The sequence below is a fragment of the Drosophila gunungcola genome, chromosome 3R (genome assembly GCF_025200985.1).
Source record: "Drosophila gunungcola strain Sukarami chromosome 3R, Dgunungcola_SK_2, whole genome shotgun sequence".
NCBI lineage: Eukaryota > Metazoa > Arthropoda > Insecta > Diptera > Drosophilidae > Drosophila > Drosophila gunungcola.
The window spans coordinates 26,255,239-26,269,795 of record NC_069139.1 but is presented as its reverse complement, the minus strand read 5'-3'; the positions used below and the strand labels follow the sequence as shown (position 1 = coordinate 26,269,795).

The following is a 14,557-nucleotide window of genomic DNA, read 5'->3' as shown; positions in this document are numbered from 1 at the left end:
AAAGCCCTGAAACGTGCCTGGCATGACTAATTAGCATAATAAACAAATATAACGAAAGCCACCCTGAGCACAAAAACATAAAGCAAAACCCACAGGGAAAGAGGTGTTGCATATCAATGATGAAATATATCGGTGACAGTTCGAACAAACCCCAATGTGGGAATATTTGGCAGTTACGAAATTAATAAAGTATCTCAGGCGTTCAAGAATCCAACTTGTATCATTCTAAGACCTAAAATATTTAAAACTAACATGGTAGAATAAAAATAACTAAATTTGTTCTCTCGGCGCTCAGGGAAATTTAAAAAAAATAATAATATAATATAATCTTCAACGGTATGACTAGAGTCCCGTAGCTACCTCTATATAAATTGATTGGTTTAGGTCCCTTCTATCTTTTTTCCGTTTTATTCGACGCATAAGATTTGAATACTTTTGGAAACAGTTCGGAATAAAATACAGTTTCTAAACTTAAATAAGACCAAGTAGTCGTCGTTATTTCATTCAATAACTGACTAAAGCAAAACCAGTGAACACACTTTTTTTGTCATTAAAATAGTTGAACTATATTTAAAAGGTTATTCAACATAGCTACTGGTTCAGTATAAATTAGCTTAAATATAGAATGTAAGATTTATCTACAACATATACCTCTGCACTATTATAAAGCACCATCAGACCTTTGGCATTGAACCGCATTTTCAATACTCGCTAACCATAAAAATCATCAAGTTCTTGACCACGCATTTTTTTAAAAACAATTTGTTTTGATTATGTTGTTTATTTATGTTTTTACCATTGTCTTCTCTTCTTTTCTCTCTTGTTACAGACTCAAACTAGAAAACACTTTCAAATCTGTATATAAATTAAAGGCGGCGGCGCGTGTGTTGTAAAAGCATAATAACAGCAAATTCCATTGAAACACTTGCCAAAACTGGGCCGAGGCGCGTGCAATATGCGCAACGGTGTTGGGGAACGAGTGAGTGCCACGGAACGCACTGAATCGAAACGGAACGGTGGGAATCTATAATGCAACAGCAACGGCGGCAGCAAGAAGAATTCGAAACAGAAATTATTGGGAGAAAGGAAAGCATTTGGAAAATGTTGTTCCCGCACACTGAAGAAAATGCATCGTTTTCTTAACATCCAGCAAAATATCAAACTACGCAACTATCATCAGTTACTTTTGTATTTTGACGCTGCTGCTGGAGGAAGAGCGGAAGTGAGTGGAAGAGGAACCGGAAACGGAAAGAGAAGCGGCCGCAACGGAAGTAGAAGAGGCAGCAGAGCAGCAGCAGCAGCAGCAGGAGCAGCAATAACGTTAAGAGCAAACGCGACGTAACGCCACGAAACGCAACGTCTAGAGTAGTTGAAGCATAATATTATACTATTAGCCCAATACATTAACCCAACGCTGCCACTGTTCCTAAGACATCAACAACAACCAGAAGAAGAAACCATTTAAAATAAACGTAGACCATAGTCGTAACCGTAAACCGTAACGCAAACGCCTCTACACAAGTTAAAATACAGAAACACAAATCATATGCCAATTTTTGATCATCAAGTCGTTTAGCACCTATCATAGACTCACCCTCATAAGCGCATCATAAAAAATCAAAATCTCAAACGACACTACCACAAAAACCAACTATAACAACAAAAAGCAGACGTTGTTTTAGTGTCCAAACACCCAAAAAAAAAAAAAAAAAAAAAAAAAAACCGATCTCGCCCCTTGCCACGGACACCAAAAAAAAAACACAACAAAATAGACAAAAATACAAAAAAAAAAGCCTGGCTAAGGAAAGCGGAAAAATATGGCCACACCCCAAGTCAAGGACTTGGTGTTGCGCTCGCCCGCTGGCTCCTCCGATGTCATTTCCTTCGCCTGGCCCCTGCAAATCGGACACGGACAAGATAAGCACGATAATGGCATCGACATTATCGACACCATTAAGTTCGTCTGCGATGAACTGCCATCGATGTCATCGGCCTTCGAGGAGACCAATCTCCATCAAATTGACACTGCCTGCTATAAGACTATGACCGGTCTGGTCGATCGCTTCAATAAGGCCGTCGACAGCATCGTTGCATTGGTGAGTTTGTATACCCTTGTTATAGTACTAATAGAAAATTATTTGAAAAGAAAAACTACGCAAATATTTCGTTGATCAAAGTGTTGTCAAGATTACATTTTCGAAGGTTTCTTACCTTAATTGGTTGAAGTTCTTTTATGGATAGTTTTGCTACATTTTTCTTTTTGGATTACAATTTTTGTTGTTTAATTAAATTGGTTCCATGATTTTAAATATACTATTTTCGCTTCTTATAGGAAAAAGGAACTTCACTGCCCGCCGAGCGCCTGAACAAGTTCGCTCACCCTAGCCTTCTAAGACACATTTTGCAATTAGTATACAATGCTGCCGTACTCGATCCGGATAAACTCAACCAGTATGAGCCCTTTTCGCCAGAGGTTTATGGCGAGACGAGCTACGAGCTGGTTCAGCAGATGCTCAAGCACGTCACCGTCAGCAAGGAGGACACGTTCATCGATCTCGGCTCGGGAGTGGGCCAGGTGGTCCTCCAGATGGCCGGATCCTTTCCCCTGAAAACGTGCATTGGCATCGAGAAGGCGGACACTCCTGCGCGATATGCGGAGCGCATGGACGTGATCTTTCGCCAGTATATGGGATGGTTTGGCAAGCGCTTCTGCGAATATAAACTGATCAAGGGTGATTTTCTGGTCGATGAACATCGTGAGAAGATCACCTCCTCGACGCTGGTCTTTGTTAACAACTTCGCCTTTGGCCCGACGGTGGACCACCAGCTCAAGGAACGGTTTGCGGATCTGCGCGACGGAGCGCGGGTCGTGTCCTCTAAGTCGTTCTGTCCGCTGAACTTTCGGATAACGGACAGGTTGGTTGTTGTTGTTGTATTACAAATCTAAGGTACTATTCTGGCTCTGACAATTGAATACGATGATGTCCAGGATATAAACCTTAAGCTTTTGTTGAATAAATTTGTACCTAATCGTAATACTTTATTGCAGAAACCTCAGCGACATTGGCACCATAATGCACGTCAGCGAGATTCCGCCCCTCAAGGGCTCCGTTTCCTGGACCTGCAAGCCCGTCTCGTATTATCTGCACGTAATAGATCGCACCATATTGGAGCGATACTTTCAGCGCCTGAAAACGAAAGGCGGCAACGATCACGAGAGTGTTGGTAAGTTCAGAAGGACGACAGACGACAGAGATAAAGGATGCACTAATGGGAAATCAAACAACCACACAATACACACAAAATCAGCCATCATCGCCATATTCCCAACCAATCACTCACTGTTATAATCAAGAAGTTCCTTTCATCTTTTATGGTTTTTCTCTAATCAATCACTATTGGAATAAAAATCTGTTTTTAATCTTATCATAAAATGTTATAAATTTAATCGCTATCAAGTCAATTATAATTTTCTAAAATCAGTTCAATGTGATTTAGATATTTAAAATCAGATTTAGGAAATAAATATTATGAACGGTATTTTTGTTCTTATTATTGTTTTCTTTAGCTTTGAAGAGAGCTAATGTCATAATTTAATTAGTTCTTTAAGTTTAAGACAATAATAATATAAATTTACTAGGAAATTGTGCGGTTTTTTTTGGTTAGATTTCTATACATAGATGTTTATTAAGGTATTATTATGATTCCTTTATTTTATTTAAAATCGGACAAATTTGTCATAGAAACGATTTAATCAAGTGATTGATTTAACCAAGTTAGATTAATCTTTGTTGTAAATGCTTTTGGTTGCTAGGGTTTTATTGAAATATATATTTATAATTGCTTCAGTGAAGACGAGAAAACGGTTTAATTAAGATTAATATATTCTTTAAAAATGCTTATTCCTTTTATTTTTATTGCAATAGTATCAATGTGTTCAAGAAATGCGTTGATATGGCAATTAGGTTTTAGTCTAGGTCCTTAAAAGTATTCTTTATTAATTATTAAATATATTTATCTTGTCTCACAGGAACTGTTCGCACCACACGAGATCGTGCCAAGCGTGAGGCGAATGTTGGCCAGCATCATCACAACAACCATCATAACAACAGCAACCATCACGCCAGCAACAACAACAACAGCAACCATCAGCGGGAGCGAGAACAGTCGAACGGAGCTGCCGCTACCGCCGCCCATCAGCAGCGAAATCAGTCCCAATCGCCGGCCAATGTCAGCGGCGGGGGCATAGCAGCTGCCAGTGGGCCACAAGCTGCCTCCAAAACACGCCAGCAGCTGCAACAGCAGCAGCAACAGCAGCAGCAGCAACAGCAGCACCAGCAACAGCAGCAGCAACGCAGTCTGGACATGGAGAGCAGTACGGAGAGCGATGGCGAGGCGACGAATGGCAATGGTGGCAACACCACCACGGCCACCAACACCACCTCCGCCTCGAATGGACCGATGACCAGGAAGGTTTGGTCCGACTGGTGCAGCTCCAAGGGCAAGAGTTCGCAGTCGGATGACGAGGAGAACAACAACTCCAACAGCAATGGCGGCAGCAATGGCGGTGGAATGGGCGGAGGATCAGTTGGCCGACAGGCACGAGCAACGACGCAGAAAAAGCGCAAAAAGTTGACCAGGAAAGCGGCCATTGCCAGCAAATCCGCGGCAGCTGCCCAAAGGGAAGCGGAGGCGGCAGCCGCGGCGGCGGCGGCAGCGGTGGCCAGCAAGGAGTCCAGCTCCAAGGAGGATCAACCGCGGGCAGCGAGTGCCGGACCTGGTCGTAAGGGACGCATGAAGAAGGGGGCGCGTGGCAGAAAATCCCTGAAGATTGTTGGTCTGGAAGCCTTGCACAAGCAGACGGTGTTGAGTACATCCCTGGATACCATGACCAAGAAGCTGCCAGCAGCTCCTGGAACCGTGGATCAACAGCTTACAGCTCTGCTCACGGAAAGCATGGCACACACGGAGTTGGATATTCCATCTGCGCCACAGGACACGCCTTACGCTCTGCAGATTCTGTTGGATGTGTTTCGTTCTCAGTACACATCGATGATTGAGCACATGAAGTCCAGCGCCTATGTGCCGCAGGTTCAGAAGCAGATCGCCCAAGAGCAGGAGCGCATGGCCAGGCTGAAGAACAGAGCCAGTCAGCTGGACAAGCAGATCAAGGTGCTGATCGATGACAGTGTGGCTCTGCTTAAGGTGCGCATGAACGAGCTGGGCATCCATGTGAACTCGCCCAACGATCTGATCGCCCAGGCGAAGGAGATTGTGGGCAGGCACAAGGATCTGCAGCACACTGCAAGCAGGATGCGGAACGAAGTCACCTTCTACGAGGGCGAGCAGAAGCTACTGCTCAACAAGCAGCTGAAGAACCTGGCCGAGTACCAGAAACTATGCGGTGGTACGGTCAATGGCAAGGTGAAGCTGGAGGTGGCACCGGAACTTTCGGAGACCACTGCCCAGGAGCTGGTGCTGAAGGAGATTGCGAATACACTGAGCCAGCGCAAGAAACTTTACGCCCAGGTGTCCACCATCGAACAGGAGACAACGGTGCTGCAGAAGACAGCGGAGGAGAGGTCCACCGCTGCGACACTTTTGGCGCAAGGCACAAACCTGATTGTGTCAACGGGGACCTCATCTGCATCCTCCTCCTCATCCGCCGCCGCCGCCAACGCTACAAATTCTCTGACAGTGCAAAACAATAAACTAAACACTGCGAAGAACTCCCGCCGCAGTCGTGAGCATCGGGCGCGTTCGCAGGAGTGGCCAGAGGTGCCGGAAGTGGGCAAGATCCAGGAAAGCAATCCCGAAGTGCTGGCCCAAAAAATCGTGGAGACCTGCCGCCAAATTGAGGCTGGCAAGTTCCAGGGAGCAGCGGCGCCCACTTACCAAGTGAATGGCAAGAGCAAAGCGATTCAAGAGCCCACTCCCCCAACTCCGCCCACTGCTCCAGTGAGCATTAAGTCCTCACCTGGCCACCACTACAAGGATAGCACCCTGATGCCGGCACCCAAGCAACAGCAGCAGCTCTCGCAGCTGCCCAAGTGTGAGCTTCCCGGAATGTCGGCCAGTCGGAAGCAGGAATCTCCCAAGGTGGCAAACTTCGAGGATCGGTTGAAGAGCATCATCACCACAGCCTTGAACGAGGATCAGGAGCTGCGCAGCAAGGCAGTGGACTCGTCGCCATCCCCATCTCCCCTGCACAGTCCGGCGCCCAAGCGATCGAAGCAGCAACCGGCTGCCGCCATGAATCCATCTGCCCAGTCGCTGCCCAATAATCTGCACAACATCATCACCGTGTCCACGCAGGGTTTGATGCATCTGAACGCCAACACAACTATATCGCCCATAACACCACCACTGCCCGGTCCGGGGGCAGGAGCCACTGCTTCCACGGCGCCGCCCCCGCCAGCAAATCTTCCCTACGGCGCTTATGGCGGGGCAGTAGGCAAGGTCACGGGATCGGTATCCGGATCGAACAAGTACCAGGCAGCTAAGGAACCGAAGTACTCGCCGGTTCGACAGGCACCGCCACCACCACCGCCTCCACCCTCTCACATGGCTGCTTTGTATGCAGCTGGCCAGCAGACGACTCCTGCCGATCTGGGCTACCAGCGGCGACGCAGTTCCGTGAGCGCCAGCAGCTACGAGCACTTTATGGTTCAGCAGCAGCAGCAGCTCCAGCAACAGCAGCTCATGCTGGCCGCCGCTGCTCATGCGGCACAGCGTCAGCACATGCGAGTGGAGGAGCAACAGCAGCAGCAGCATCATCACCAGCAGCAGCAGCATCACCAGCAGCAGCATCATCATCACCAGCAACATCGTATGCAGCAGCATGTGCAGCACCAGCACCAGCACCCTCATCCACATCCGCATGCGCATGCGCATCATCCCAATGAGTTTAAGGCACCGCCGGCTGATAATCATCTGCAGCGTTCGGGAAGCCGTGAGCAATTGATTGTGGAGCCACAGCAACAACCGCTGGAGCTGCTGCCGCGTGCCAGTTCCGCCAACTCGGACTACAGCGGCTATCGCATCCGTCCGCCAAGCAGGCCAAGCTCGAACTCATCGCAGCCGGATTACACGCAGGTTTCACCCGCCAAGATGGCCCTGCGTCGTCACCTTTCGCAGGAAAAGCTGAGCCAGCATGGGCCGCCACAGGCCACGCCACCGCTTTCGGGACAGGCAGGAGCTGCCACTTCGGGCAAGACCATTGGCGATTTGGTCAACGGGGAGATTGAGCGAACTCTGGAGATCTCGCATCAGAGCATCATAAATGCAGCCGTGAACATGAGCACAAGTGGCGCCAACTTCATGGAGCGAGCCTTCCTCAATGAGCGATCCAACGATCGGCTGCTGATCAACTTGAATGCCCAGCGACCGGAGCGAGTGCATGTTCGTCCGCTCTCCGAGGAGTCCCAGGAGCCACATCCCACCAGCTATGCCCAGGAGCGAGGACCAGGAGTGGGTGCTGTCGCAGCTGCCGCCGGAGGGAACAGCAATCTGGCCACTTTGGCACATGTGGCCTATGTCCAGAAGGCGCAGGCCGGCGCTCGAGCCAATGCAGGCACTGCACCGCCCACGACCCACTCCGCTGCTGTTCGCTCTGGACGGGACTATCAGCCGGTGGCTCTGCCCCGAGCGGAGCTGAAGGGCAGCATCGAGGCCTATTTCCACGAAGAGCAGAAGCAGTCGAAGGGCTCGGGATCGGTGGGAGCAGCCTCTTCGCGGGGACCGCGTCTCAATGGTGCCAATCCTCCACTCGAGGGTACGTTTAAGTTTCCTTTTCTACTTGAAACCTCGACAAATTAAGTCGTTCAGGGGCTATTTAGTGTAACCCACGAAAAAATAGGCGATCTTTGGAGTTTTTGTTAAAGAAAGTACTAGATAGAATGTTTTGAAACTTTTAACGTTACTTTCTTTCTATTTAAATTTTTTTTACAAAATATTAAGAAAAATAATTTAAAAAAAATTATATTTCGCCTACAATAACCTACGATCTTTAAAACATATCAAATATTAACAAGGTAGAGTGTTTTGAAACTTGTTGCACATTATAACGTAACTTTTAAATCTATTTACAATTTTTTTTTTTTACAAAATATTAAGAAAACAAGAAGGAAAGCAAAGTTCATATACCCTTGCAGCTATTGCATTAATTAAATACTTTTGAAAACATTTAAATTATGATTTACTTGAGTTTGTGCTAAAAAAAAACATTGAAACTATGATGATTTGCAGCTCAATTATTAGATAGTTATTTTATATATTTTTATTATTTCTATGGGAGCTATATGCTATAGACGTCCGATTTTGATAAGATTTATACCATAATTCTGAAATAATTAAACATTGCTATATGTCGAAGAACTAAACAAAAAATTTAAAAACAGAAAAGTTATAATTTTTTTCATTTATTTTTCCGATTGTTCGTATGGGAGCTATATGCTATTGTCGTCCGATTTTGATGAAATTAAAACCGTAATTCTGAAATATTAAACCATTACTATATCTCGAAGAACTAAACAAAAAATTAAAAAACAGCAAAGCTATAATTTTTTTTCATTTATTTTTCCGATTGTTCCTATGGGAGCTATATGCTATAGTCGTCCGATTTTGATGAAATTTAAACCGTAAATCGGAAATATTTTACCATTACTATATGTCGAAGAACTAAACAAAAAATTAAAAAACAGCAAAGTTATAATTTTTTTTCATTTATTTTTCCGATTGTTCCTATGGGAGCTATATGCTATAGTCGTCCGATCCGGCTCGTTCCGACTTATATACTACCTGCAATAGAAAGATAACTTTTGGGAAAGTTTCATGCAGATAGCTTTAAAACTGAGAGACTAGTTTGCATATAAACGGACGGACAGACGGACATGGCTAGATCGACTCTACTAGTGATGCTGATCAAGAATATATATACTTTATAGGGTCGGAAACGTCTCCTTCACTGCGTTGCAAACTTCTGACTGAAATTATAATACCCTCTGCAAGGGTATAAAAATGTTAAATGATTATGAAAGCTAAATATATTTTTCCTACATCTATATCATAGGATCGTAGGGGAAGATCTTTAAAATATATATCAAATATTAACAAAATGGAGTCGGTTAAAAAAAAAAATAATTTCTTAGGCTTATAAAAATGAATTCTTAAATTCTTCCAAATGGTAGAACACATTCAAGATGATTGAGTTTTAATTTAAAACCGATCGGTATATTTATAGTCGAGTTTCGAGAAAAACTCGTTAAAAGTTTGAAGATGGAGCGGTGTATGCCTGCGAGCGATCGCTCTTAAGAAAGCTTTCATTCAAAAACTATTTTAGATACAAGCTAGTCGCTTTCACTGGATATTTTTCAATTTAAAAAAACTTATTTGTTCATACTTTTATCATCAACCAAAAATTTAAAACTATCAAAAATTTATTTATAAATACTACATTTAATTTTCTTTAGGACTAGCTGCCTCGCTGCAGGATCATGTGCGCGCCAGGAAATACAAGGAAGAGACCGAGGAACGTCAACGCCGTGCAGCAGCCGCTGCCTCTTCATCTTCAACGGGAGTACCGCCTCCTGGCTTGGATCTGGCCACGCATTATGCTCATCAGGCGCCGCCGGCCCACAGCTACCATCACCATGGTGCCAATCTTAATGGAACGCCGCACAAAGTCGAGCGTAAGTATGGGTTGGTTTTCATGAGCTATGCCTTTGCTTGATCTCCAGCAAATACTTTCAGTTTAAATGGAAATAGTTTAATTTAATAGTCAAATTAAAGCGCGTATAGCTTACTTTAAGTTACAATATTATGATTAATGTGCTTCCTTGAGACAGCCCTTAATTTGAACGACTTATTCACATTGGAACATGACTAAATATAAACATTTATTATAATATATGTGTTATAGAAGCTATAAATTATATATATTTTTGCTAATATCAAACATGAGGATCAAGGAATCTATCAAATATATCTTTTATACTTTTGCTTACATGCGCACAATTCAAACTTTTATTGATAAAGCTTCTGTAAAAAGTAAATTCATGTCAATAATAATACCCAACTGTTTATTTTAAACATTCTTAAAAATTAATTTGTTTTTCTAAATTCCTAATTTAATCTTTTAGTTGGAATAAAACGAAGCTCTCCGCTGGCGTCGCACCAGCAACCGCCTCGCCCCTCTAAACTGGCGCACTACGAGCCGCCACCGACGCAGCAGCAGCAGCCGCACCACGCACACCTGTACGTTAACGGGCAGGTGCTGCCGCCGCCTCCGGCTCACGACGCGACCACGCCCTCCCCCACGCCCTCGTCATCGTCGTCGTCATGCGGACGTCGCAGCAACAGCAACAGTGGCAAGATGCTGGTGGAGCCACCACTACTGATGAGTCCCGAGATCAATTCGCTGTTGGGCGATGAGCGAGCCATGCAGCTGTCGCACCACCCACAGCAGCAGCAGCAGCAGCAGCAAATGCTGCACCACCATCAGTCGCAGCAACAGCAGCAGCAACACCTGCAGCTGGCCCAGCAGCAGCAACTGAGGGTGCCCCATTTGGGACATGGCCTTGGTCATGGGCACAATCACGGTCACGGTCACAGTCACAGTCACAGCACCACGCCCACTTTGGGCGGACAGCGCAGTGGCAATGCCGCCGACGATGGTAAGCTATACGTAGACCAAGCCGCAAGCTTGTCCACGGTATCACCAACCAAATATGCACCACAACAAGCACCACCACCAGCACACGTAGCCTACCTGCTAGAACCACACATTGTTCACCAGCACAATTACCAAACTCGACTAGCCGCCCAAACGGTGGCAGAAGATCTAACAATGAAGCGAGCAGAGCCGGAACCGAAACCGGAACCGGAAGAGGATTCGCAATCTGAATCGGAGGCGGAGAAGGATGTGGTGTCCGATAGCGAGTCCTCATCCTCGGATTCTGACTCTGGCTCTGGCTCAGGATCTAATTCCAACTCTGACTCGGCTTGAATTGCTTTTTAAAACAGCACTGCACACACATCTTAAAACAATTATATATTCACATTTACATTTAAATTTTACCTATTGTAAATATAACATGCAAAACAAATTATCTTAATTTCTCACCACTGAACTCATTTTAAATGTTGCGTGTTCTTCGTAGTTTGGTTTTTGTCCATCACACTTGTAGTGCACACTGTAATTGTTGCTTTTTTTCGTTTATATGTAGCTTTGAGTATTTTATTTTATTTGATTATGATTTTGTATTGCTTTTTGTATTTTTATTTTTGCCATCAACATTGAAATTAAACTTAGAAAGTGAAGAAAACCAAAAGTAAAGAAGGAACTATCCATATTTAACTACAAACAAAACTGAAAAAACAATAGACGCATTTAAAGATTATCGCGAGAGAGAGTGTATACAAACTATCTATGTTTTCAAGAACTTAAGTGGGCTTTTCTTATATTTTCGATGCCTCAACAAACATTTCTGTATTATATAAAAACAAAGCAAATGACCACAAAATCAAAGCCAACAACATCCAACATGCTGAAAGTAATTTAGCTCCTCTTTTATATTAAGCGTCATGCCAAATCAATCATCTCTGTACCTACTGCATATATGATATGTTACCCAGAGCCACCCGCAAACACAACAACACACACATAAAGCTAAAAAGCTCTTTTGTAAAAACCATACATAGATATACAACACACATACACCCCCATAAAAGCAAACATTTATTTCAAAATTAACCCAAAAATCAACTTTCTGGAATGTTATCATAATTATAATGCATAATTAATTTTCAATTTTTACTAAAATTCGAACCAAAAACTGCATATGCAAATTGGTAATGCTATAAGTACCAAAAACAACCAAAACAAAACCAAAAACAAAACCAAAACCAAACCAATTATGTCCCATCTTATCCAGCCTTCTTTATTATCCCTTCTATTATGCTCTACTCCATACAGTTAACGATTTGGCAACGCAACGTCGTACTATAACTAATTACGATCCCAGACGTCGCCTTCGCACGACTTTGTCTGGCGCGCCAACGAAACTATCAGCTGCCCATAGTAATCAGAATCTGAACGGATATGTTATGGCCGATAGTAGTAGTAGTTGCCCCACTGTACCCCAATAACCAATGATCGATCGATTGCATTGAATTGACTTGCATTGAACTGAATTGAATTGAATTGACTTGCATACCTCAAAATTCCTCAAACAAACCAAACCAAACCAAACCAACGAAAAGCAAAACTGAAAACATGTTTGTTGTTGGGGCGAAAGAAAAACAATCTTCTAATAACCATAAATAATAAGCAGAATACAAAACAAAAAAAAAAAAACCTGATGAAAAACAATGATTTCAAATCAGAAACCTACAAAAGACAACTTTTAATTTTTGCGTTTAATAATTTACCTACTAAAAGTACAGAATTTATATGCCAAAATCCAAATTATAATTAAATATCCCGAACAAAATTTATGAAATTTTTACGAGCATGAGGTAAGTTCTGTTGCGCCTAATTGGTTTCTTTCTTTTAATTATGATTTTGTTATGATTTATTTATTTTACTTTCATTACGTAACACCTTTGTTTAAACATTTACCACACACAATGCACATCAAAAACAGCCATAAACACAAATCAACACGAACAAAATTCCCCCTGCACGCAAAGCGCAACGCAACTGTACCAAGAAGATAAATTAAATATGGAAAAAGCTTAGGACACGGCGCGTTATCGCCCGTGTTGTTATCGTTATCGTTATCGTTATCACCCCTATCCGACTGACTATTTCCCAAAAACCCACCGAAACTCACCAACTTCACCCAAGCCAAATCAAAAACATTCGCACTATTGCCACATGCTGAAATGAGATTAAGCTAACGACGATTTTTGTTCATACTCCCCAGATGATGTTATAGCCGCCGATGATGAAACCCACTGGCAGCATCGCGTCAGCTCCGGATTCGATCGACTGGTGGCCTTCGCCAGCACTGAATTGGATAAGACCAGGCGGAGCATTGACGGCGACACAGTTCCGGCCTCGATCAGTTGCAACACGTCGCCGGACTCGGGCATTACGCACAGCAGCAGCAATTCGGATGCGGTGCGCACGTTTTTGTCCACCTCGTCCAGCTCCTCGCAGCTGGAGCTGCCCATTGGCAGCGGAGGCAGCAGCAGCAATAGCCTGTACAACCATCACGGCCAGCTCAACAACATCAGCGGCGGTGGAGGCATCAGCAGCGGCAACCACCATCACCAGCAGCAGCAGCAGGCGCAGCAGCAACAACAACAACAGGTGCAGATGCAGCACCACCAACAGCAGCAGCAGCACCACCACCACCACCACCACCTGTCAGATCACTTAAGCGACAGCAGCATCAAATCCTCTGCATCCTCCTCGCTCCATGGTGCTGGTGGGTCCCTGAAAACCGTGTCGCCAGTCGATCCCAGTGCCATTGAGTCGCCGCCGCTGTCGGACGTGGGCTTGCCCAGGACTCCGAGTCCCAGTGCCGCCAGTGTGGCCACTCCGCCCTTGGCCAGTGGACCACCGGGGTCCGGCGATTTGGGCGGAATACCGCTGAAGTATCAGCGCAAGTCGAAGAGCAGTTCGGAAAAGCACTACAAGAAGAAGTTCTGCGAACGAAACTGGGAGTACGACTGCGACGAACTGCTGGCCTACTCGAACTCCAGTGCACCGCCCACGGCCGCTGATGCGGCGGGCAATGGGCCACCCAATTTGGATGCTCCGAATAACATCGGTGGAGTAGCAGCTGCTCCTCTCCTGGGAAAATCTGGAAAATCGCCCAAGGAGAAGTCATCGCCGCACCATAGCGTCTTTAACCATCAGCATCAGCAGCAGCAACAGCAGCAGCAACAGCAGCACCATCACAAATCATCCAAATTCCGGCCAAAGGGCAAGGACTGGGACTGGTCAATGGACAGTCGCAGCCAGACGGGCGACCTGCTGCCACCCAATAACAACATGAACATTAACAACAACTCAACCACCACAACGAGTAATTAATTTAGTAAACTAATTTAGTTCAATTTGCTGAATGGAACGGAGAGATATCGAGAAAAGTGTGCAAGGCTTTGCTGCTTTTTAGCCAGATTATTTGAAATGGATGGGATCACAGTGTATATGGAACATCCTTTGAATTGTACTGTATTTAATGAAGATTTTTTGTAATTTTAACTAAATGAATTGTGTATGCATAGCTAACTTATTGTATAGCCCAGCTCTCCATTTGCCTTGTTTTATTTGATTATTGCTATCCACCAGCTTTCCTGTCACCAGTGTGTGTTTTTATTTCAATGATAATTTTAACTAGACTAGCGACGTTTTTCGTATTTGGTTATAAGGTTGAACCCGAATGAACCCAACTGCTAATGAACAATGTTACTGACTTCTCTGTACCGATTACCAATTATTATGATTATGTATTTAATTTGACTTATTGTTTAATTACGTTTGCCCATAAGTTGAATGTTTTGTCTTTATTATTTTGAAATAAAACTGTAAACTAATGTTACAAAA

At 44.2% G+C, this 14,557-nt stretch overlaps 1 protein-coding gene across 5 annotated transcripts in view; it reads left to right on the top strand.

The window, feature by feature from the left end:
* The window catches only part of LOC128251989 (histone-lysine N-methyltransferase, H3 lysine-79 specific), a 44,183-nt gene extending 29,626 nt beyond the window's left edge, over window positions 1-14,557 (top strand). For 3 of the 5 annotated variants that reach the window (XM_052979297.1, XM_052979296.1, XM_052979294.1), the window contains exons 3-9: window positions 830-2,096; window positions 2,333-2,916; window positions 3,050-3,225; window positions 4,031-7,774; window positions 9,471-9,689; window positions 10,140-10,673; window positions 12,927-14,557. In XM_052979297.1, the coding sequence (XP_052835257.1) occupies window positions 1,818-2,096; window positions 2,333-2,916; window positions 3,050-3,225; window positions 4,031-7,774; window positions 9,471-9,689; window positions 10,140-10,673; window positions 12,927-14,044 (6,654 nt within the window). In that variant the 5' untranslated portion in view covers window positions 830-1,817 and the 3' untranslated portion in view covers window positions 14,045-14,557. Of the gene's footprint in view, window positions 1-519; window positions 628-829; window positions 2,097-2,332; window positions 2,917-3,049; window positions 3,226-4,030; window positions 7,775-9,470; window positions 9,690-10,139; window positions 10,674-11,974; window positions 12,517-12,926 lie in introns of those variants that run through there. The other 2 variants (XR_008267267.1, XM_052979298.1) reach the window with 2 other exon arrangements.